Raw genomic sequence first — 24,191 nt, forward strand, 5'->3', positions numbered from 1 at the left:
AGCCTCTACAATAGATTGCAGAACCTACCGGGCTGTGTAGAGCGGGCTCTCGCTTTGATCTTTAAATACCTCTCATTTAAAACCACACTCAGTTGCTTTGATTTTTCTCTCACGAGCCAGCTGTAAAATGTATAAATTCAGACGTTCCCTAAATGACACTCTCCGTGCGCGCGCGCCCAGTGGAGACAGCAAGAACACCTTTCTATCCTTTTTTCTGCTCCACCATCTGTCCCTCCCTTTCTTCCATTTCATGTGTTCAACCGATATCCACCCCTCACAGCTACAACTCCGTTGTTCCCCCCTCTCCCCTTGCATTGAGTTTCCCTGTCCACTCGGCTTTGCAGTTTGAACGACGCAGACGGTCCCTGGCCCCGACTGTTCCCCCCTCCCCCACTAGCTGAGCTGCTGTTTCACTCAAAGATGGCGTCAGCTTTGGAGCCTCTGGTCTCTGGCTGCATTTTTGGGCTTGTTGTTGTCTCGGATTCGAAGGATTTTTGGCACATTCTCTTCGGCAACTCGACACGAAATTCCGGTGAGTAGCGGCTAGTGGGGAGAGGATATTACAAGGTCTCCGAGCTTCCTTTTGAAACCCGAACTGGACCAGTCCTAGCTTTCTGGGAACCGCGAGAGGTAGAGGGAACGGGGTACGGGGAGATGAAGATCGCGAGGGGGGAGGGAGGGGGCGAGCCGAGGCCTACTTCGCTCCAACGGCCTTGTCTTCACCGCAACGCAGTCCGCAGGCACTATGTGGGTGGGTGATGCAGGAAGGAAGTAAGGAAAGGTGAGGGATTGGTAGCCGTGTGTAGAGACGCGTCTTGCCGGGAAATATTTTCACCCAGAGCCGAGGCCAAGGAGGCCGAACGGCCATAGAACATATATTGTAACGTTGAAAAATTATCCACTATGAAGTCGTCATTTTGGCACTTTCCCGATAGCGGTTATGGCCGTTTACAACTTACATTGTGCATTTGCAGTCAGCGATCTCATCGTGAATATCATCCATTCTATTCTAAATTAGATTGTTCCTTGTGATTGTTGCCTGTGTTATTGTTTGAAACCTCGGGCGTTGTAGGAATCTGTCATTGTTGATTGTGTCAAAGCACTGGTTTCCTTAAGACAGCTAGCTAGCTACACGTTGTTACTGTTTTGAGCTATTTCGTTACTGCTAGCAAGCAAATTAGCAATATCAGTTCGCGGGAAGGTTTGTAGCAACACAGCTAATTGCCTATCATATCAGTGAGAGTAAACAGGAGTAGGTTGAGAAAGTGAGACACTTGGCTATTGCTTGGCTAGCTAGCTAACGTTAACTACTGTTAGTTAACTGTGCTATAGTAACGGTAACACCAATCAGTTTAGAAATAAATGGCTAACGTTAACATGGTTACTATAGCTCGCTACCAGTAATGAGACAGATGTTTAGCCAGATAACGCACACATCTAACGTTAGCTACCTTAGGTCACGATGTATCTTAATCAGCTACTGCACAAATGTAATCCAAGATCATGTTTGTTGTGCATGGAATACAAATATATCTAACGTTAGCATGCTTGCTGATATCAAGCCAAGGCACTGAAAACATGTGGATAGCTAGTAGTGTTCTGTTTATTTAGCTATTTCAGTTGATTTGTTTTGCTGTTCAAAGTGAGAACCATGTGGCTTGGCAAAATCATAATGTCAAGGATTCAACAACAATGTTTCCCGTTCTCCATAATCTGGCCTGTTGTTGTTATGACCTTTTATCAATGTCTGTTTCTAACCCAATTCATGAGCCCATGTTGTGAAATTCTTAGGTATATAAAGATAATATACTATAACATGTAAATAAAGGAGGTAGGGCTTTCTTCCGTATTGTTTACTATGACACTTATGAGAGTTGCTCTGGTTTTGTGGTCTGCATTTCCACAAAAATGGAGAACAGAATGTAAAGTTACCTCCATAGCTACATTAGAGATCATCACAGTGGCTGATGTTTACCTACTCAGAAGCTAGTCTGGCACCGTCCTTCTGAGCTAACTATGCCCTCTGCTCAGGGTTTTCTCTTCCCGTCCTAAATGTTTTTGTTATGTTGAGTGTTATAAACGTTGCAGTTGTCAGGTAATGTTGATCTAGACTTCAGGCAGCATGTATCCATCTCATACAAGATGTGTGCTCCCTAACTGTGTGTCTGTGTTTAGTTGCCAAGCATGACTTTGTTTACATGCTGCTGTTGTTTTAGGAGTGTCTTAGTACATGTCTTTTGAGGGTTACATTCAGTAGGCACTAAAGGAAGCAAATGTTTTGAAACGGCAGAATTACCTCAACTCTAATACAAAACTTAAAGATGGTTTTTCTTTCAGTTTTTGCCTGCAGAATGTGTCCGTCTTGCTGCTTTCTCTCTTGCACACAGTTTCTGACCCTTCCGTGTGTGTCCTTTGTTTCTGCAGGGTGCGTTTCCTGCTGAAGTTGACTGTGCATGAAGGTGATCAGCCCTCGCTGCTCCCTGGGGTGATATCTGTCCCCTTCCAGGCCGGAGAACAAGTGGATACCGCTGGAGAGCGAGGGAGAGAGAAAGAGGGTGAAGGACTGGAGCCGCACGGATGAAATACATTTACATCCTTCTGCAAAAGAGTTTATTCCAATAATCTACAGAGAATTTTTTTCCCCCACTGTCCTGACTCTACCCTTACAGTACAACTGATCTTAAACTCAGATGACAGTCAAGGATTCCACATCACACTGAGAGCCTCTTATTTACATTGAGGGGAGACTGAATCGTCAGGTTGTTGCCGTTTGTCCCTGGGCCCTTTGCAACAGGCAGTAGTGGGAGAAACCTAAGTGTTATTGTGTAGTGTGTGTGTGTGGGTCCACCACAGCTCCAGAGTTAGTCTAGTACTTGCTGCTCCACGACACTGCTCTCCCCCAGGCTAACTGACCCTGCCGGGAGAGGGTAGTGGGTGGACCAAGCTTTATTGGGGGGGTTGGCGGGGGAGCCTATGCTATGGTGAGCTGTTCCCTGCCGTGCTGCTCAGGACCAGGCTCTGAGGGACTCTCTGTGCGGCCCCGGGACAAAGGATAGTCTTCGGACAGAGGGGCTAGGAGGAGGCGGCCTGGGCCGCGGGATTCTTACCCTTTGCCCGCTACGGGCGTGTGTTTGTGTGTGTGTCGTCATTGCGACCTCCAGCCGCAGTCATGGTGAAGCTGGCCAACCCAATGTACACCACCTGGATCCTGGAGGCCATCAAGAAGGTGAAGAAGCAGAAGCAGCGGCCGTCGGAGGAAAGGATATGCAACGCTGTGTCCATGTCCCACGGGCTGGACCGCAAGACTATACTGGAGCAGCTGGAGCTCAGCGTCAAAGATGGAACCATCCTCAAAGTCTCTAACAAGGGGCTCAACTCTTACAAGGATCCGGAGAACCCCGGCCGCCTGGCCTACCCCAAGCCCCGCCTGGGCAGCGGTGGAGGAGGGGGTGGTCATCATGGGCATGTGGGCCACGGCGGGAGCCACCATCGCTCTGGGAAGAAACCAGGGCTGGACTGGAACAAGCTGATCAAGCGTTCCCTGGAGGGGCTCCATGAGCCAGGGGGCTCCACCCTAAAAAGTGTTGAGCGCTTCCTCAAGTGCCAGGGGGACGTGGCGGCCTACCTGTCTGGCAGTGGCTCAATGGGGCCCGGGCTGTTCCACCAGCAGCTGAGAGTGGCACTGAAGCGGGCGTGTGCCCACGGCAGGGTGGCCAAGAATGGGCCGCTGTTCCACCTCATCAGCCGTAGCTCCCAGTTGGACGGGACAGGCACCGTGGCGCTGGACTCCCTCCCACCTGTCCGCCTGCTGCCACACGAAAAGGACAAGGTAAGCCACGCACCTACATTCACTTTCTGAAATATAAACACAATGTGATGTCTTTGTAAACCTACAGTGTAAGTGAAAACGGTTAACTGTAAAAAGAGCAATCTGTCATTTTTGTCCCCTGTGGCAGTGGAAAGAATAAGTAATAATGAATTACATTTCTATATCGCTTTTTATAAAAATCTCAAAGCGCTTCAAAAGCAAAAAACAAACAAGCGATACATTATGAGTAGCCTAGCCTTAGTTAGGTCACCCAATAGAGGTCAAGTCTGAGAGCATGCATCCTCCAGAGATGGAGGGACAGTCCATGGCTTGATCAGAGGAAGGTGGTCAGGGAGCTGGTTGAAGTCTAGTGACGATCATGTAGAAGTAAACAAACAATGAAGGCTGAAGGCAGCACACCACACGATCAATCTTAGCAGAGCTAGAATGATCTTTTATAAAGTGCTTTCCCATGTGGTTGTAGGGCTGCCAGGCAAGAAGTAATGCCAAAAATGTAACTTTATCTCATGCAACTAGTAGCCAGGTCGGGCAGCCACGCAGTAGAGTTTGGCAAGCCACAATGTCAAACCTTGAACTGGTTTTCATTTTTAACCAGTCTGTGCACAGTACACAAACAAAATCCCTCGAACTCCTTCCAGGGCATTAACTTCCATATTGCGTGATCACACTGTTTGCACAGCGTGGTTTGATTGATAATGTCTTTGTTGGAGTGAGTGGTGTCAAATGCAGGGCTTTACAGTGCAACCATTTTACTCACATATGCACCTAAATATTTTCCTGTGTGACTTGACATTTGTGGGCAGAGCGCCTAGAAATATTTAAGGATTCTAGCTCTAATATCTCAAATTTTTTATGTTCCTAAATGTTTGTGTCCGCCTACATTTTTTAACTTAGGTGTACACGTGTTCCTTGTAAAACATTTTTTATAAAAAAAGTCAGTTTAGAGCCCTTAAATGGTTTAATACATTTCAAAGATTAGCTTGTGAATATAAGCAGGGGACGTAGCTGATAAAGAGATCTGAGCTCTGGTGCATGTTTTTGTGAGATTTACATGACCGACTTAAAGCAACACGTTGTAGCCAAATTAGCCCTTGACCGGCAGACAGACAGTTGGAGAGCTGTGAAAGAGAAACCCCAGGTAGAACAGGTCCGTCCACAGGTTAGAGAAGCACCATGTGGGAGACGACCAGCGTAGCATCGCTGTGGCAGTCAGTGGGTCCGGCTTTCACTGTCTCTTTCAGGGGGCTGGGTCAGCGTGTAGTGGTGGTGTGTACTCCAGGAGGAAGCAGGGTGAGCGGAGTGCCCTATAAGCAGTGTGCTTAGTTCTCTGTGGGCAGCTGCCAGGGGCGAGTGCTGCTCTACAGCCCTCTGTCTCAGGCCTGCAGCAGGAGGAGAAAGAGAGGGAAAAGAGGTGGTCGGGGAAGAGTCACGTGGCGCCCAGTGAGTATCATGCCAGGACGAGAGAGACTGGTGACCAGCTGCAGGGCTGGGTGAGGGAGAGAGAGAGAGAGTGGTGGACACACACACACAGGGAGAGGGGTGGACACACACACACACACACACACACACACACACACACACACACACACACACACACACACACAGGGAGAGGGGTGGACACACACACACACACAGGGAGAGGGGTGGACACACACACACACACACACACAGGGAGAGGGGTGGACACACACACACAGGGAGAGGGGTGGACACACACACACACACAGGAAGAGGGGTGGACACACACACATACACACACACACAGGGAGAGGGGTGGACACACACACACACACACACACACACAGGGAGAGGGGTGGACACACACACACAGGGAGAGGGGTGGACACACACACACAGGGAGAGGGGTGGACACACACACACAGGGAGAGGGGTGGACACACACACACAGGGAGAGGGGTGGACACACACACACAGGGAGAGGGGTGGACACACACACACAGGGAGAGGGGTGGACACACACACACACACACAGGGAGAGGGGTGGACACACACACACACACAGGGAGAGGGGTGGACACACACACACAGGGAGAGGGGTGGACACAAAAACACAGGGAGAGGGGTGGACACACACACACACACACAGGGAGAGGGGTGGACACACACACACACACACAGGGAGAGGGGTGGACACACACACACACACACACAGGGAGAGGGGTGGACACACACACACACACACAGGGAGAGGGGTGGACACACACACACACACACACAGGGAGAGGGGTGGACACACACACACACACACACAGGGAGAGGGGTGGACACACACACACACACAGGGAGAGGGGTGGACACACACACACACAGGGAGAGGGGTGGACACACACGGAGAGGGGTGGACACACACACACACACACACACACACACACACACACACAGGGAGAGGGGTGGACACACACACACACACACACACAGGGAGAGGGGTGGACACACACAGGGAGAGGGGTGGACACACACACAGGGAGAAGGGTGGACACACACACAAGGAGAGGGGTGGACACACACACACAAGGAGAGGGGTGGACACACACACACAGGGAGAGGGGTGGACACACACACACACACAAACACACACAGGGAGAGGGGTGGGGACACACACACACACACACACAGGGAGAGGGGTGGGGACACACACACACACAGGGAGAGGGGTGGGGACACACACACACACAGGGAGAGGGGTGGGGGGACACACACACACACAGGGAGAGGGGTGGGGGGACACACACACACACAGGGAGAGGGGTGGGGGGACACACACACACACACAGGGAGAGGGGTGGGGACACACACACACACAGGGAGAGGGGTGGGGGGACACACACACACACAGGGAGAGGGGTGGGGACACACACACACACACAGGGAGAGGGGTGGGGACACACACACACACACACAGGGAGAGGGGTGGGGGGGGACACACACACACACAGGGAGAGGGGTGGGGACACACACACACACACACACACACAGGGAGAGGGGTGGGGACACACACACACACACACACACACACACACACAGGGAAAGGGGTGGGGACACACACACACACACACACACACGGAGAGGGGTGGGGACACACACACAGGGAGAGGGGTGGGGACACACACACAGGGAGAGGGGTGGGGACACACACACAGGGAGAGGGGTGGGGACACACACACACAGGGAGAGGGGGGGACACACACACACACACAGGGAGAGGGGGGGACACACACACACACACAGGGAGAGGGGGGGACACACACACACACACAGGGAGAGGGGTGGACACACACACACACACACAGGGAGAGGGGTGGACACACACACACACAGGGAGAGGGGTGGACACACACACACACAGGGAGAGGGGTGGGGACACACACACACACACGGAGAGGGGTGGGGACACACACACACACAGGGAGAGGGGTGGACACACACACACAGGGAGAGGGGTGGACACACACACAGGGAGAGGGGTGGACACACACACACACACACACACACACACACACACAGGGAGAGGGGTGGACACACACAGGGAGAGGGGTGGGGACACACACACAGGGAGAGGGGTGGTCACACACACACACACGGAGAGGGGTGGACACACACACGGAGAGGGGTGGACACACACACACAGGGAGAGGGGTGGACACACACACAGGGAGAGGGGTGGACACACACACAGGGAGAGGGGTGGACACACGCGCACACACACACACACACACACACAGGGAGAGGGGTGGACACACACACACACAGGGAGAGGGGTGGACACACACACACACACACACACACAGGGAGAGGGGTGGACACACACAGGGAGAGGGGTGGACACACACACACACACAGGGAGAGGGGTGGACACACACACACACACACAGGGAGAGGGGTGGACACACACACACACACACACAGGGAGAGGGGTGGACACACACACACACACACAGGGAGAGGGGTGGACACACACACACACACACAGGGAGAGGGGTGGACACACACACACACACACACACAGGGAGAGGGGTGGACACACGCACACACACAGGGAGAGGGGTGGACACACGCGCACACACACAGGGAGAGGGGTGGACACACGCACACACACAGGGAGAGGGGTGGACACGCACACACACAGGGAGAGGGGTGGACACACGCACACACACACAGGGAGAGGGGTGGACACACACACAGGGAGAGGGGTGGACACACACACACACACACACACAGGGAGAGGGGTGGACACACACACACACACACACACAGGGAGAGGGGTGGACACACACACACAGGGAGAGGGGTGGACACACACACACAGGGAGAGGGGTGGACACACACACAGGGAGAGGGGTGGACACACACACACACACACACACGGAGAGGGGTGGACACACACACACAGGGAGAGGGGTGGACACACACACAGGGAGAGGGGTGGACACACACACACACACACACACGGAGAGGGGTGGACACACACACACACACACACACGGAGAGGGGTGGACACACACACACACAGGGAGAGGGGTGGACACACACACACACACACAGGGAGAGGGGTGGACACACACACACACAGGGAGAGGGGTGGACACACACACACACAGGGAGAGGGGTGGACACACACACACACACACACACACACAGGGAGGGGGTGGACACACACACACACACACACAGGGAGAGGGGTGGACACACACACACACACACAGGGAGAGGGGTGGACACACACACACACACACAGGGAGAGGGGTGGACACACACACACACACACAGGGAGAGGGGTGGACACACACACACACACACACACACAGGGAGAGGGGTGGACACACACACACACACACACACAGGGAGAGGGGTGGACACACACACACACACACACAGGGAGAGGGGTGGACACACACACACACACACACACACACAGGGAGAGGGGTGGACACACACACACACACACACACAGGGAGAGGGGTGGACACACACACACACACACACACACACAGGGAGAGGGGTGGACACACACACACACACACACACACAGGGAGAGGGGTGGACACACACACACACAGGGAGAGGGGTGGACACACACACACACAGGGAGAGGGGTGGACACACACACACACACACACAGGGAGAGGGGTGGACACACACACACAGAGAGAGGGGTGGAGACACACAGGGAGAGGGGTGGACACACACACACACACACACACACACACACACAGGGAGAGGGGTGGACACACACACACACAGGGAGAGGGGTGGACACACACACAGGGAGAGGGGTGGACACACACACACACACACACAGGGAGAGGGGCGGACACACAGGGAGGGGGCGGATACGCACCCATGCACGTGGAGAGGGGTGGACACGCACCCATGCACGGGGAGAGGGGTGGACACGCACCCATGCACGGGGAGAGGGGTGGACACGCACCCATGCACGGGGAGAGGGGTGGACACGCACCCATGCACGGGGAGAGGGGTGGACACGCACGCACACACCTATGCACGGGGAGAGGGGCGGACAGAGGGAGGGAGGTGGACACGGACAGAGGGAGGGAGGGCGGTGGACACGGAGGGAGGGAGGGAGGTGAACACGGAGGGAGGGAGGTGGACACGGAGGGAGGGAGGGAGGGCGGTGGACACGGAGGGAGGTGGACACGGAGGGAGGGAGGGAGGGAGGTGGACACGGAGGGAGGGAGGTGGACACGGAGGGAGGGAGGGAGGTGGACACGGAGGGAGGGCGGTGGACACGGAGGGAGGGAGGGAGGGAGGGCGGTGGACACGGAGGGAGGGCGGTGGACACGGAGGGAGGGAGGGAGGGCGGGCGGTGGACACGGAGGGAGGGAGGTGGACACGGAGGGAGGGCGGTGGACACGGAGGGAGGGAGGGAGGTGAAGACGGAGGGAGGTGAAGACGGAGGGAGGTAGACACGGACGGACGGAGGGAGGGAGATGGACACGGACGGACGGAGGGAGGGAGATGGACACGGACGGAGGGAGGGAGATGGACACGGAAATAGGGAGGGAGGGAGGTGGACACGGACGGAGGGAGGTGGACACGGAGGGAGGGAGGGAGGGAGGTGGACACGGACAGGGGGAGGGAGGGAGGTGGACAGAGGGAGGGAGGGAGGTGGCCACGGAGGGAGGTGGACACGGAGGGAGGGAGGGAGGTGGACACGGAAATAGGGAGGGAGGGAGGTGGACACGGACAGAGAGAGGTGGCCACGGACGGAGGGAGGTGGACACGGAGGGAGGGAGGGAGGTGGACACGGACAGAGGGAGGTGGCCACGGACGGAGGGAGGTGGACACGGAGGGAGGGAGGGAGGTGGACACGGAGGGAGGGAGGGAGGTGGACACGGAGGGCGGTGGACACGGACGGACGGAGGGAGGTGGACACGGAGGGAGGGCGGTGGACACGGAGGGAGGGAGGGCGGTCGACACGGACGGACGGAGGGAGGGAGGTGGACACGGACAGAGGGAAGGAAGGAGGGAGGGAGGGAGGGAGGTGGAAACGGACACGGACGGGGCGAGGGAGGGAGGTGGACACGGACAGAGGGAAAGAGGGAGGGAGGTGGACAGAGGGAAGGAGGGAGGGAGGTGGAAACGGACACGGAGGGAGGGAGGTGGACAGAGGGAAGGAGGGAGGGAGGTGGAAACGGACACGGAGGGAGGGAGGGATGTGGACACGGACAGAGGGAAAGAGGGAGGGAGGGAGGTGGACACGGACAGAGAGAGGGAGGGAGGTGGACACGTAGGGAGGGAGACACGGACGGAGGGAGGGAGTTGGACACGGACAGAGAGAGAGAGGGAGGGAGGTGGACACGGAGGGAGGGAGACACGGATGGAGGGAGGGAGGGGGGAGGTGGACACGGACGGAGGGAGGGAGGGAGGTGGACACGGACGGAGGAATGGTGGGAGGTGGACACGGGAGGGAGGAGGTGGAGACGGACGGAGGGAGGGAGGGACGGAGTTAGGGGGGTGGACACGGACGGAGGGAGGGGGGTGGACACGGACGGAGTGAGGGAGGGAGGTGGACGTACATGGAGGGGGGAGAGAGAGAATCGTTACAACACTGTGTATATACTTAATGACATGTAATGTCTTTATTCTTTTTGAACTTCTGTGAGTGTAATGTTTACTGTTCATTTGTATTGTTTATTTCACTTTTGTATATTATCTACTTCACTTGCTTTGGCAATGTTAACATATGTTTCCCATGCCAATAAAAAGCCCATTGAATTGAGGGGTGAGAGAGAGTGGGGTGAGAGAGAGTGGGAGGGAGAGAGTGGGGTGAGAGAGAGTGGGAGGGAGGGAGGGAGTGGTGGGAGAGTGGAAGGGAGGGAGTGGTGGGAGAGTGGAAGGGAGGGAGTGGTGGGAGAGTGGAAGGGAGGGAGTGGTGGGAGAGTGGAAGGGAGGGAGTGGTGGGAGGGAGGGAGTGGTGTGTGAGAGAGAAAAGGCGTTGGTGCCAGAGGAAGAGGCCTGGCTGATGCATGTTCTGAGAAAGAAGAGGCAGACATGCAGGCGACAGAAGACACACCCACAATGTAACCCGATAGACATCAGCCGGATGTGAACTAACCTCTCCTAGGGGCAGGACCGCACTCATACTTGCACACTAGCTAACATACATTACATTCAGGAATGCATACACACGTATGGCATGCATACGCACCTCTGTGTGCACTGTGAACAAACACAAGTGCACGCAAGCTGGCATACTGTACACACATGTACACAGACAACCATGTGCTTATACACACCCTTACACTAATGCACTGAGTGTACAAAATGATGCCTGACTGACCAGTGTAACCAGGTAAAAGCTATGATCCCTTATAGATGTCACTGAATCCATCTCTATCAGTGTAGATGAAGGGTAGGATTTTTAAGCCTTGAGACAGTTGAGACATGGATTGTGTATGTGTGCCATCCGGAGGGTGAATGTGCAAGACAAAATATTGAACTGCCTTTGAACAGGGTATGGTAGTAGGAGCCAGGCTCACTGGATTGTGTCAGGAACTGCAACGCTGCTGGGTGTTCCACACAAGTTTCCCATGTGTATCAAGAATGGTCCACCACCAAAAGGACATCCAGCAAACTTGACACAACTGTGGGAAGCATTGGAGTCTGTATGGGCCAGCATTCCTATGGAAGGCTTTCGACAGCTTGTAGAGTCCATGCCCCGATGAATTGATGCTGTTCTGAGGGCAAAAGGGGGTGCAACTCAATATTAGGAAGATGTTCCTAATGTTTTGTACACTGTGTGCAGTACACACCCTTATCAGCCATGGGATGATATCCAGGTCACAGCAGGGATGACAGGGCTGCAGTGTATAGGGATCTGAAAGGTCCTCCTGCTTTCCAGCCAGACTCTGTACGTTTCGGTTCTGCTCTACTCTTCTCTGCCGTACAAGGGGTTTGTCTTTCAGTTCATACTGCAAGGCGTTGTCCCAAATGCTGCCCTATTCCCTATACAGTGCACTACTTTTGACCAGGGCCCTTAGGTCTCTGGTCAAAAGTAGTGCACTATATAGGGAATAGGGTGCCATTTGGTATGCACACCAGGATTATTTCTGCCAGGTGGTGGGAGCAGCCAGGAGTCACGTGCCTGACTGACCTGCTGGTTGTTTGCTATGTAGGCTACTCACGACTGACCCTCTGGCCCAGATGGCCTCCACTTATAGGGATAATCCACCAGAAATAACTTGTCACGCCTGTGTTCAGTGGGTAAATAAAAACTTTCCCCGTGATTTAACTTCTATGTGGTCCGTCTGTGAAATCCGGAAATCGAGTAGGAACGCATCATAGCTACTGTACTTGGTTCTTGTCACTGTAGATAAGGGATAACATTTAATAATGCTTTTTAAACAATTACCTACTTCCAGATTGCCAAATCAGCCAATAGATGGTATGGACATACTGTCTAAAACACGTCCGTTTATATCCTCATGACTAAGTAGTTTAGTTGATTTTTTTATTTTTACAGGGACAGTGCACATTAATCAAGGTTTCAGTAAAAGTGCCGGTTTTAGCCAGCCGGCTAATTTTCAACCGCAGTCCCTGGGCAGGTTATTAAAACAATTACAATACAGACAATCATTGAACAGTGAGCACACGCAGAGTAACATAGGACAAGCAAGACATAGTATACAGACAGAGTAACATAGGACAAGCAAGACATAGTATACAGACAGAGTAACATAGGACAAGCAAGACATAGTATACAGACAGAGTAACATAGGACAAGCAAGACATAGTATACAGACAGAGTAACATAGGACAAGCAAGACATAGTATACAGACAGAGTAACATAGGACAAGCAAGACGTAGCATACAGACAGAGTAACATAGGACAAGCAAGACGTAGCATACAGACAGAGTAACATAGGACAAGTAAGACATAGTATACAGACAGAGTAACATAGGACAAGCAAGACAGTATACAGACAGAGCAACATAGGACAAGCAAGATGTAGCATACAGACAGAGTAACATAGGACAAGCAAGACAGTATACAGACAGAGCAACATAGGACAAGGAAGATGTAGCATACAGACAGAGCAACATAGAACAAAAAGCAGCAAGACAAAATCCATAAAAACAACAAAGTGTTTCCACACCTCACAAGCTACAGACACCAGCCAACATGGAAAGCGGCAATACACAGCTAGTGATTATGTTCACAAATCTGATTGACCTTTATCCATGTCTTCATGCATTTTGTGAAAGTGTGATATGTGGTGCAGTTATGTGAGTCTGATGGCAGTGTATTCCAGACATGGGACGCTCTCACAGAGAAAGCGGATTTACTAAAGGTGCTTTTCCTTAAGGGAACTATACAGTCACCTCTCATGGCAGACCTTGTGGATCTGCTGCTATATGTTTGGGTTTTCTGTTTAACAAAAATACTGAGTGGAGGGGGAGCCAGGCCATTTAGGATCTTGAATACAAGACATGCGTCGGTGTATTGCACAAGATTTTTCCATCTCAGGAGCTCATGCTTTCTGAGGATGTAACAGTGATGATAGCTATTGGGCTTCCTATCGAGCACTTTGAGAGCCTGTTTGTAGACAGACTGAATAGGTTTTAATGTTGTACAGCAAGCTTGGGCCCAACTAGTCAAGCAGTATGTTAAGTGGGGGAGTGTCATCGATTTGAAGTACAGTCTTGCTACCTCTGTGGTCAAACAATTTCGTATAAATCGGAAATAGTAGAGTAGAGATTTAGCTTAGATGTGCTCATTCTATACGGTGTACCAAATGATTCAACTCAGTTTCTCTTTCAAGTACCATCTTGCAATGCGGCTTGTGTGTCTGTGGGAAACGTGGGAACTGGCCATTGTTGCCATAGCAACGTACTCTAGGCAGAGAGGAACTGCAAGCTGAACTTGGTGAGACTCTTAAATTGATAGTGCAGTTTGTTTAGGAGATTTCACAGGTAGCTAGCTACTGTACTTCACATGCTGATATTGACTTGTATTATTGTGTGTAGCTACGCTAGTTGGTAGCAACCTTTGCATTATGGGTTTTGTAGTCCGCTTGAGCTTCAACCAACATGTTCCTACCAATCTTGTTCTAATGACAAAATGAAACATTTGTTCTCCAAAAATATAGTTTTCACGTAGTAGTGTTAGAGATGGGGGGGTCGATACAGTTACATATCAGGATATTATTTTTTATGCTCTCTATCGTATCATTTTGACAATATTCAACATTATTGCACTAGTTGGCTGTACTTGCACCAAAACACCAGTATTTTTCCTTCATAGCTTGTTCTCCAGGTTAAATAAGGAGCCAATTTGTTTTCAGCACTTTCATTTCCTTTTTTTGTAAGATTATAAAATAAAATTAACAATACAAAACATACACATACACGGTGCATTCAGAAATTATCCAGACCCCTTGACTTTTTCCACATTTTGTTAAATTACAGCCTTATTCTAAAATGGATTTACATGTTTTCCCCTCATCAATCTACACACAATACCCCATAATGATAAAACTAAAAGTTTTTTCTTTTTTATCTTTGCACATTTTTTTAAGTATGTAAATGTGATAAGTATTCACACCCTTTACTCAGTACTTTGAAGGACATTCAGAGACTTGTCCCGAAGCCACTCCTGTATTGTCTTGGCTGTGTGCTTAGGGTCGTTGTCCTGTTGGAAGGTGAACCTTCGCTCAGTCTGAGGTCCTGAGTGCTTTGGAGCAGGTTTTTATCAAGCATCTCTCTGTACTTCGTTCATCAAGGATATCTCTGCTCCGTTCATCTTTCCTTCGATCTTGACTAGTCTCCCAGTCCCTGCCGCTGAAAAACATCTCCACAGCATGATGCTGCCACCACCATGCTTCACTGTAGGGATGGTGCCAGGTTTCCTCCAGATGTGACACTTGGCATTCAGGCCAAAGAGTTCAATCTTGGTTTCATCAGACCAGAGAATCTTGTTTCTCATGGTCAGTCCTTTAGGTGCCTTTTTGGCAAACTCCAAGCAGGCTGTCATGAGCCTTTTACTGAGGAGTGGCTACCGTCTGGCCACTCTACCATAAAGGCCTGATTGGTGGAGTGCTGCAAAGATGGTTGTCCTTCTAGAAGGTTCTCCCTTCTCCACAGAGGAACTATGGAGCTCTGTCAGTGACCATCGTGTTCTTGGTCATCTCCCTGACTAAGGCCCTTCTCCCCCAATTGCTCAGTTTGGCCGGACGGCCAGCTCTATCAAGAGTCTTGGTGGTTCCTAACTTTTTCAGTTTTTAAGAATGATGGAGGCCACTGTGTTCTTGGAGACCTTCAATGGTACCGGTCCCCAGATCTGTGCCTCGACACAATCCTGTCTCTGAGCTCTACGGACAATTCCTTTGACTTCATGGCATTGGTTTTTGCTCTGACATGCACGGTCAACTGTGGGACCTTATAAAGACAGGTGTGCCTTTCCAAATCATGTCCAATCAATTGAGTTTACCACCGGTGGAATCCAATCAAGTTGTAGAAACATCTCAGGGATGAACAATGGAAACAGGATGCACCTGACCTCAATTTAGAGTCTCATAGCAAAAGGTCTGAATACTTATGTAAATAAGTTATTTCTGGGGCGGTTTTTTTCATAAATTTGCAAAAATGTCTAAATCTGTTTTTGCTTTGTCATCATGGGGTATTGTGTGTAGATTGATGTAAAAAAAAAAAAAAAAAAAACTTTAGAATAAGGCTGTAAATTAGCAAAATGTGGAAAAAGGGAATGGGTCTGAATACTTTCTGAATGCACTGTACAAAAGACATCACACAAACATCAGCTACATCACACCTGCCCAGACCCACATGCTCACACCCCCATCTCAAGTGCCTGCATCACTCTGCGCCACCTGGCCTCAAACTGCACCATTTTGTTTCTCTCCGTTGCCCACGCACTTTCAACATTTAGATAATAAAGCATTTAAACTTTCCATTGTGTTAACAAGAAAAGTGTCTCACTGCACCCTCATATGCCATGTCTTGAAATATGCAGACAGATGGATTAAAAGTACATTTACATTGTAATACTTCTGACAGCCAACTTTAACTCGGCCCAGCACTTTTATTTCCATGACTGATCAAAACTAATTTTCTCATGGCATTTCTGGCCTTCTGCAACAAACATATGGTGAGCAATATGTTTGGAACATCGAATCTCAATAAAATCACAGTATCGGAAGCGCAATACATATAGAATGGTGAGAATCGCAATACGTATTCTATCGGCACCTAAGTGCCAATACAGTTCCCTGTAGCTCAGTTGGTAGAGCATGGTGTTTGCAACGCCAGGGTTGTGGGTTCGATTCCCATGGGGGGCCAGCACAGAAAAAAAATGTATGAAATGTATGCATTCACTAATGTAAGTCGCTCTGGATAAGAGCGTCTGCTAAATGACTAAAATGTAAATGTCTAAGTATTGTGATAATATCGTATCGTGAGGTCCCTGGCAATTCCCAGCCCTAATTAGTATTATTTAACACTGTTAATCATTGGAATTAGTGGTTTGGGGTGGATTATCCTTTTAAGACAGTGATCCCTCTTTGACTTAGTTGAGTAAACAGGCTCATTCGTAGTGGTGCTCATTTGTTGTTTGGAGCCGTTGCATGGTGAACTCTGGATGTACTAATACTAAAGCAGCTTCCTTGCTGGCTGAGAGTGATTTGAATGTTTCTCTTTGGCATTCAGGCAACCTCCAGACCAGACAGCTCTGTTCCTCTTATGCTGCTATTTGCAGTATTAAAGGAGCTGGCTCACCATGTCTCTGCCATAGAGCCTCTGTCAGCCTCATGTCCTCTAGCTTATCCCACTGTGTGTTTGTGTGTGTGTCTGGTGGGCTGTGACGCTCACGCGTCCCTCTTCTCGCTCTCCCTCTTCTCGCTCTCCCTCTCACTCAGGCGAAGGCTCATCAGTGCCATATTGCCTTCATGATTGCTAGTGGTTGTAATTTAGAAAGGGAGCGGTGGGTGAGGGGAGAGATGGAAGGGGAGGGGAAAAAAGCAAAACAAATGGATAAGCACCGGCTTTGACCCCATGGCAGGGAAGATTTGTGTACTCAACACCGAATGACTGTGTCACACAGCTCCATTCAAACATTATTGCAGACCCACTCTCTCCCCCTAATAGGGGGTCACTACCGGGCCATATTGGGGGAGGCAAGGGGGGTGTGGAGTCAGTCAAGGGTCACAGATGTATAGATAGCAAACCTCATTGCTTTTCCTGAGATGAGCCACCCAGAGCCAGCTGTAGTTATGAGCCTAGTGGGCCATTAGGAGGCTATGGGACGGGGACAGGATGGGAATTGTTATGTCGTTGGGGAGGGAGGTGAGGCGAAGAGCGATTGTGGCCCTGTGCTTGCCCTTTTCACAGCAGCTGGACCCGGGTGAAGCAGAGTTCTCCTCACTGATGTTGCTGTGTCAGGGGAGGGACGTGTGAAAATATAAGCAACTGATTGGATTGGGGTGACCGTGTAGGGTTCTCGCTGACCTGATTTGTTCTGTTCAGTGTGCTAGCAGGTTGGTTGTCTGCCTATGAATGAGTTGTAGGCCTAATTGGAGCCTGATTGTGTTTTTATCTCAGTCACTTTCAAACCGTAATGGCATACGCATGTACCGCTCGCCCTGTGTAGGCTAATTACTGAAACGTCTCACATGGATATTAGCTCCCCCTTTTAGCTAACATTACAACCCTCTAGTGCTTTTATCTGCTAAGTAAAGGCTTAGTGCAACACAGGACATAAACACAACATACCAGTAAACAAGGATTATGTGCCTTGGGTCAGTACGGTCTCCCCCACCGCTGCATCGTCAGTGCGGTCTCCCCCACCGCTGCATCGTCAGTGCGGTCTCCCCCACCGATGCATCGTCAGTGCGGTCTCCCCCACCGCTGCATCGTCAGCGCGGTCTCCCCCACCGCTGCATCGTCAGCGCAGTCTCCCCCACCGCTGCATCGTCAGCGCAGTCTCCCCCACCGCTGCATCGTCAGCGCAGTCTCCCCCACCGCTGCATCGTCAGCGCAGTCTCCCCCACCGCTGCATCGTCAGCGCAGTCTCCCCCACCGCTGCATCGTCAGCGCAGTCTCCCCCACCGCTGCATCGTCAGCGCGGTCTCCCCCACCGCTGCATCGTCAGTGCGGTCTCCCCCACCGCTGCGGTGTCTCTGTGTGTGTCTGCCGTGTCTCTGTGTGTAGAGAGGCGCTGGCCAGGTCAGAGAGGTGTCTGGACTGAGAAGTGAGACATTTGTCTCAGTAGTGGACAGTGGACACCACTGGGGTCCAGAAAGAGGGCCATATCCCAGAGCCATGATGACAATATCTTTGAAGCCCGTTGAGTATCAGGTTTGCAATAGAGAGAGCAGATGTTTGTTAGCAGTCTGCTAAACCAATGGATCAAGTATGGTTTAGGAAAGTATTGATGGACAATACAGGGCTGATTTATTTGTTAGTAGACTAAACCATATTATGGCGAAGTGTGGAGTCTGGGGAAAGTGCAGGTTGATTTGCATTGGAGACAGGTATTGTTTACATTTAACCCAATGCATTACCTGGAGTCCTTAGATAGGAGACATCATTTGAATTTGCTTCTACTCTGTGCTCAAAGGCCATGTCCATTGACCTATACTTCTCTCAGGTTATGGATGTATTTAGCCTATGCTTGGCCTTTAAATAGGGATGTATTATGAGCAGGTTGTTAGTGTTGTCACTAATGAAATCTAACAGAGCTCATATTTCACTGGCCAGGTGTTCCCACTTGCCCTAGTGACACCGGAGGGGTATGAGTCACACACACACACACACACACACACAGACAGCATCTGGGCAGTAGTCTGGTGGAGTGCCATTATCAGCCTGACTGGGGTTAAAGTGGCTACGGCAGGAGAGAGTGATGAGAATGCTTGTTGGCGTAGAATGACTGCAGGGCTATGTAGAACTAGAACCCAGCAAAGAGGGCCAATGTGTTCTCCATCTGGGAAGTCTTTAGCTGGCACACACACGGCCAACTCATACCTTTTTGATACAGTGATTACTGATTTAGCCATTTACCTCGTTAACCTCCCTACTGTATGGTGCTTCACTGCTTCTAACAGCTAGACCGGCAGGAAGCACGTCTATTTCAACCAAAATCCCAACGCGTATAATAAGGTCATTTAGTTAATGCTGTTATCCAAATGGACTTTCAGCCAGTAATACAGTGATTCAGGATATGTAGTCCTTTGGCCCATGCAGGAGTCAAACCCACTTCTTGGGTGTTCCTAACACCATTCTCCACTCAACCATTTGAGCCATCGGAAGATGTATAGCTAGCTATGTTAAGTCATCCACTCCCACTCCATATTCCTGCTATGGCCTGGAGGTTGTGTGTTTCATGTGTGTGTTCCTCGTGACGAGAGTGTGCGAGTGGCCGAGTGTGTGCTACGGAGCAACTGGCCTGTAACAGTGATCAATGAGGTTGTGGTGAGGGGGCTAGGTCTGTATTGGGGACGGGAGGAGGGGCAGCTCAGCGCTGCCTGGTGGTTGGATGGTGAAATAGGTTTCACATGTTAATGAGAACCTTGACTTGAGATGAGACAAGGACAACAGGGCATCTTTTCTCTCTCCCTCTCTCTCTTTCTCTCATCCTATTTCCTCCCTCCCTCCCTACATCCTTATCCTTTCGTCCTCTCTTCATTGTTCTCTCTCTCATTATCTCCTCCTTTGTCCTCTCCCTTTCACTTGTCCCTTCTCTATTACACCCAATGCAAATGGACAAGGAGAAACCAGGCCACTCTCACAGTGCATCTCTCAGCTAGGGTATTATACACCACCGATTCTCAACTGGTGGGTCGAGACCCACATTTAGATCGCAGAAGATTTTGAATGGGTCGCGATCTATCTTATAAACGACTAAAACCAGGTCGAAAGTGTGTAGCAATGATAATTCATAATTGAAAAAAAATATTTAATGGAGTTAAGCAATTTTTCTTCAATCACAGTATCTTCAATGTAGAGTTATTAGCAGAGCTATTTAGAGGATTTGGTTGATTTTGTGGTCTCAAACCAGCGAGCTTAACCTTCTGCATCAAGAATATAGGTAAAGTGAAATTATTGACAGTGAAAAAGGTGGGACTATTGTTCCCTTGTTATATAATTGGTACATTTACTATCAATATAGCATTAAACAGTAAAAAATCTGTTTTCCAGATTGCATTTTGCCAACCAAAAAAATCACATTTACATTTACGTAATTTAGCAGACGCTCTTATCCAGAGCGACTTACAAATTGGTGCATTCACCTTATGATATCCCAATGTGAATATTGGATTGCGACTGAGACAACCTGGTTCAATTTGAGTCCTGAGGCAAAACCAGTTGAGATCCACTGTTGTACACTACGGACATCTGCTACCATAGCATGAGCCAGTGTATCTTTCGTAATGGGACATCTAACGTGGAAAATCTAGGCCTATACTATAAATCCTTATTAACTAGGCTCTGTTTTTGCTCAAGTGTCGGCCTTAGTAAGACAGAGGGCTAGATGTCAGGACAGAGTAGGGGTAGGGTTACTTCTACCCTTTATACTCACTCTAACCTGAAGGATGCTTATCAAGTCTCTGTCTGTAGTTGTTCAAGCATGTAGAGATTACTCTGCTGTTGTGTTGACATGGTGAGATGAGTTATAAGCGTGTCTGTGTTGTGACTAACGTTTCCTGCAGAAATCATCTCTTATTTAGTGTGTACATAGTAGCATACAGGTCCAGTCTGTAAGTTTATGGCTAATAAAGTACAAGACTATCTCTTGAGGGAAATGTATTGCTAACCTTACAGAAGGTTAGGGCTGTAGGTAACCTAGCAGTTAGAGCAATGGGCCAGTAAGCGAAAGATCGTTGGGTCGAAATACCCGAGCCGACAAGGTGAAAAATCGGTGTATGTTCCCTAGAGCAGGGCACTTCACCCTAATTTGCTCCAGGGGTGCTGTACTACTATAAAAGCAACCCTGTAAAACAACACATTTCACTGTACCTATCTGGTGTATGTGATAATAGCATTTTTTGGGGGCTTTTAAAAAAGAAAGCATGCCTCCGTGAGGAATGTCAGGGAGATGTATACCATTTGTCCCACACATATTGTCTTGGAAAACGATTTATTTCTTCTTTAGTGTCAGTAATTGAGTCATATCACCAATGAAACCCCACACTGTAATGTGTATGTATGAAAGCCGATGTCTGTGCTCTGCATGCGCTAGCTGCTCGAGCGTGGAGAGAGCAAGCGAGTGAGTGAGCACACACAGGGCAACCTCCACTGGGAGGGATGGGGTTAACTGGCAGGAATGATTGAGGTGTTGGTCTCTGGGAGACTGCACAAAGGACTGCTGCCTTATTTTCCCTCCTTTCTCTTTTCTACATTTTTTTTCTCTCTCCTCGCTCTTCTCTCTCTGTTCTCAATGTGAGGTGTCCCTGCATGCAAGCGGGAGCCTGAGTCAGAGGGAAATGAACCCAATAAATCAAGCTCTTCGGACTGTCTCTTCTCCTCCTCTGCCCTGGTTGGACCTGCTTTTCCATCCCTGCGTGGAGCTATGTGCAGTCAGCCAGGAATGTCTTTGCACCTGCCCCAGCCCCCAGCCTTATCCTACCCAGCAGGGTTTCCGTCAGGAACATTTGGCGACATTTGAGAAATGTACCGGACATCCATATGTATTAGGGCGTCCAGCCACGGTGCTCACAATGACATTTCCATTATTGTAATTCATCTTAAAAGAATAGAAAGTTGTAATAAAATAAAGTAGAACGATGTTCTTATACCAACATGACAGGTTTTATTGAAGTCTTCATTCCTCCTATAAATCATACATTAATATAATTTAAAATCAGAAAGAAACATTTAGCCCAGAACAAGTTGCCTACACAGTAATAAAACACAACTTCAAAATATACATTTTGTATAGAAAACGACCTGACCTATAAAATGTATGAACAAAACACCAATGTTTTCAAATACAATTGAGGCCTGTCTAATTTAATTTAGCCTAGGCATGAACATTTTAATTAGGCCTAATAACAAAACGTGGCTGTCTAGGAACACCAGAGCCGGGCCGTCCCACTTCCCATTCCCGCTGCGATTCAGCACCACAGCAGTGGGAAGAGGCTGCTCTAGGCGGCCACAAAATGAAGAAATTAGAAAACTGATGTTGGACAATCAAATTCAATATGTAAATAAACTATTCGTTAAGGCTGGTTCATTGAGAGAAAGCTTATTTTTCCAACGGTCCTGTGAAACGAGGCCTGTGAAACGAGGCCTGTGAAACGAGGCCTGTGAAAGTAGGCCTGTGAAAGCACTTTTTTCAGTTCTACTGGATGATGTTAATAAATGTTCTGTTTATTGTAATTTGAACTATCGTGGGGTCATGACTCTGGTCATGTGATATACATGGCTATTGATAACTCTGTTTCCTACTATAGGCAGTTGGCTGCCTAGTGATTGCAGCATTGTAACTCTCCGACGTGAATAGTTTTCAACGATGTGTTGTTTCCAAGTGCTACTAAATAAGCTCAACTGAAATGCACCAATTGCGCATGATCCACATTATTACTCTACTCGAGTCTGTCCAATCCAAATCTTTATACTATCTATACATGACACGGGCTTGATATCTTGCTTAGGGCGGCAGTGGAACTTCAAGGACCGGGCCTGACCAACACAATAATATGCCTCTACAACATTCGCAGAGTACGACCCTGCCTCACACAGGAAGCGGCGCAGGTCCTAGTCCAGGCACTTGTCATCTCCCGTCTGGATTACTGCAACTCGCTGTTGGCTGGGCTCCCTGCCTGTGCCATTAAACCCCTACAACTCATCCAGAACGCCGCAGCCCATCTGGTGTTCAACCTTCCCAAGTTCTCTCACGTCACCCCGCTCCTCCGCTCTCTCCACTGGCTTCCAGTTGAAGCTCGCATCCGCTACAAGTCCATGGTGCTTGCCTACGGAGCTGTGAGGGGAACGGCACCTCCGTACCTTCAGGCTCTGATCAGGCCCTACACCCAAACAAGGGCACTGCGTTCATCCACCTCTGGCCTGCTCGCCTCCCTACCTCTGAGGAAGCACAGCTCCCGCTCAGCCCAGTCAAAACTGTTCGCTGCTCTGGCACCCCAATGGTGGAACAAGCTCCCTCACGACGCCAGGACAGCGGAGTCAATCACCACCTTCCGGAGACACCTGAAACCCCACCTCTTTAAGGAATACCTGGGATAGGATAATGTAATTCTTCTACCCCCCCCCCCCCCCCCCCCCCCCCCCCCCGAAAGATTTAGATGCACTATTGTAAAGTGGTTGTTCCACTGGATATCTTAAGGTGAATGCACCAACTTGTAAGTCGCTCTGGATAAGAGCGTCTGCTAAATGACTTAAATGTAAATGTACTTGAGTTTGCGGGGGACCTTGAGCTGCTCAAAGTGAGCCGCTGCTGTTGGGAAGTCAAAACTCTCCAACTCCTTGGAGCGGCTTAAGATGTGCATCAGCCTCGTTACTTTGTCCTCAAGAAGGTGCGATCTTGAGGCCGTCTTCTACTCGGTTTTGGAGAAAGAATCCCCCCCCCCCCCCCCCCCCAGCATCCAGCCCTTTGCGCCAGCTCTATAGCCTGACCCCAGTCCAGGCTTCCTACCTCCCAGCCCCCTGGGCTTTAGTCATCAGCCTCCCTCCACCACTGACTACTCCCCTGGGCTCCAAGGCTCCAGGGACATTGAAGGAGAACCATCCCATCCCTCCTCCTGTTTCTATGTGCAGGGAAGACAATTGTGTGTAGCTGCCCTGTGTCTGATATGAGTGTGTGTGTGTGTGTGTGTGTGTGTGTGTGTGTCTGTGTCTCAGAGAAAGGGT

At 50.1% G+C, this 24,191-nt stretch overlaps 1 protein-coding gene across 2 annotated transcripts in view; it reads left to right on the forward strand.

The window, feature by feature from the left end:
* The first annotated feature begins 210 nt into the window (after positions 1-210).
* The window catches only part of kat6a (K(lysine) acetyltransferase 6A), a 39,673-nt gene continuing 15,692 nt past the window's right edge, over positions 211-24,191 (forward strand). For both annotated transcript variants that reach the window (XM_029763339.1, XM_029763340.1), the window contains exons 1-2: positions 211-532; positions 2,425-3,829. In XM_029763339.1, coding sequence (XP_029619199.1) covers positions 3,170-3,829 — 660 coding nt within the window. In that variant the 5' untranslated portion in view covers positions 211-532; positions 2,425-3,169. The remainder of the gene's footprint in view (positions 533-2,424; positions 3,830-24,191) is intronic.

This window comes from Salmo trutta, chromosome 9 (assembly GCF_901001165.1).
Source record: "Salmo trutta chromosome 9, fSalTru1.1, whole genome shotgun sequence".
NCBI lineage: Eukaryota > Metazoa > Chordata > Actinopteri > Salmoniformes > Salmonidae > Salmo > Salmo trutta.